Source organism: Verticillium alfalfae, genomic scaffold, assembly GCF_000150825.1.
Source record: "Verticillium alfalfae VaMs.102 supercont1.5 genomic scaffold, whole genome shotgun sequence".
NCBI lineage: Eukaryota > Fungi > Ascomycota > Sordariomycetes > Glomerellales > Plectosphaerellaceae > Verticillium > Verticillium alfalfae.
In genome coordinates this window covers 2468558-2469497 of record NW_003315034.1, presented here as the reverse complement: position 1 = coordinate 2469497, position 940 = coordinate 2468558, and the positions used below count along the sequence as shown (strand labels likewise).

The window sequence follows — 940 nt, the reverse complement described above, 5'->3', positions numbered from 1 at the left end:
CACTGCTCCATAGGTCTTCGGATTGTTCTGTACGAGTGCCGAGTCGGTGCAGGGGAAGATACCGTCGAGGCCGTACCCTACAGAGTGCGAGTCGCCAATGACCTCAATTCGGCGTTTAGGGTCGGGAGGCGAGAGAAACTGGCCATCCGTGGTCACATCCTTGACGCGAAACGTCCCGAAGTACGTCTCAGAGCGCTTACGGAGCTCGATCGTGTGGGTTCCGTCGGGCAGAGAGGGCGTGTCAATTGAATCGCCCTCGATATTGGCGATGAGGATAGGTTCGCCGCCGTCGATGGTCAGATCTGCGCTGGTGGTGCCGGTTACATTTTGGATGTTGATTGAAGCCCGGGTGCCCTCGAAGGTGAAGATGACGCCAGTGCTAGGCCATGTGAGCTCCCGGGTCTCGGGATTCACTCGCCCGACGAAGCGAAAGTTCTATTCACGTCAGTTCAAGGTAGCATAGAGCGTCTCGCTGTACGTACGTCTTCATCTGGCTGTGCGGCTTTGCCCTGGGGCAGCGCCGTGACCACCGAGACGATTGCTAGGAGGACTGTAGTCGTCACCTTCATTTCGAAAAAGGATAGTTGAGAGAATAAGCCCATCGAGGAAGGTTAACTTGCCGACTCCTAGTTATAAACATGATCAAGCAGCTTCCTCTTAGCCGAGATGTAGATCGGCTGCGCCAGGCTTGACAATGCGGGTAAACGTAGGAACGCACTTTAACCGCCCCATTACGACGCGGCTTCACAACATCCGCACTTCTTTTAGGGAATTTCTCCAGACTCCCCGCCCGTTATTGCGGGGTTTTCCATTAGGTTCGGAGAGCATGCTTCCACATGATGTCTCAATTGGGTGCGGAAGAGTATGCGAGCCTTCTTCGCATCAAAGTGTGATATGAGTCGTCCCGGCAGCAAAACTCACATCACCGGCTGACAAGGGA

The 940-nt window shown here is 54.7% G+C and overlaps 1 protein-coding gene across 1 annotated transcript; it reads right to left on the bottom strand.

Moving 5' to 3' along the window:
* Nucleotides 1–3: 3 nt before the first annotated feature.
* VDBG_05082 (conserved hypothetical protein) lies at nt 4–569 on the bottom strand (the record flags this gene model as incomplete). Its single annotated transcript, XM_003005430.1, has 2 exons — nt 4–402; nt 483–569. Coding segments are annotated over 2 exons (486 nt in total), but the record flags the coding sequence as incomplete, so codon positions are not given.
* Nucleotides 570–940: the final 371 nt, after the last annotated feature.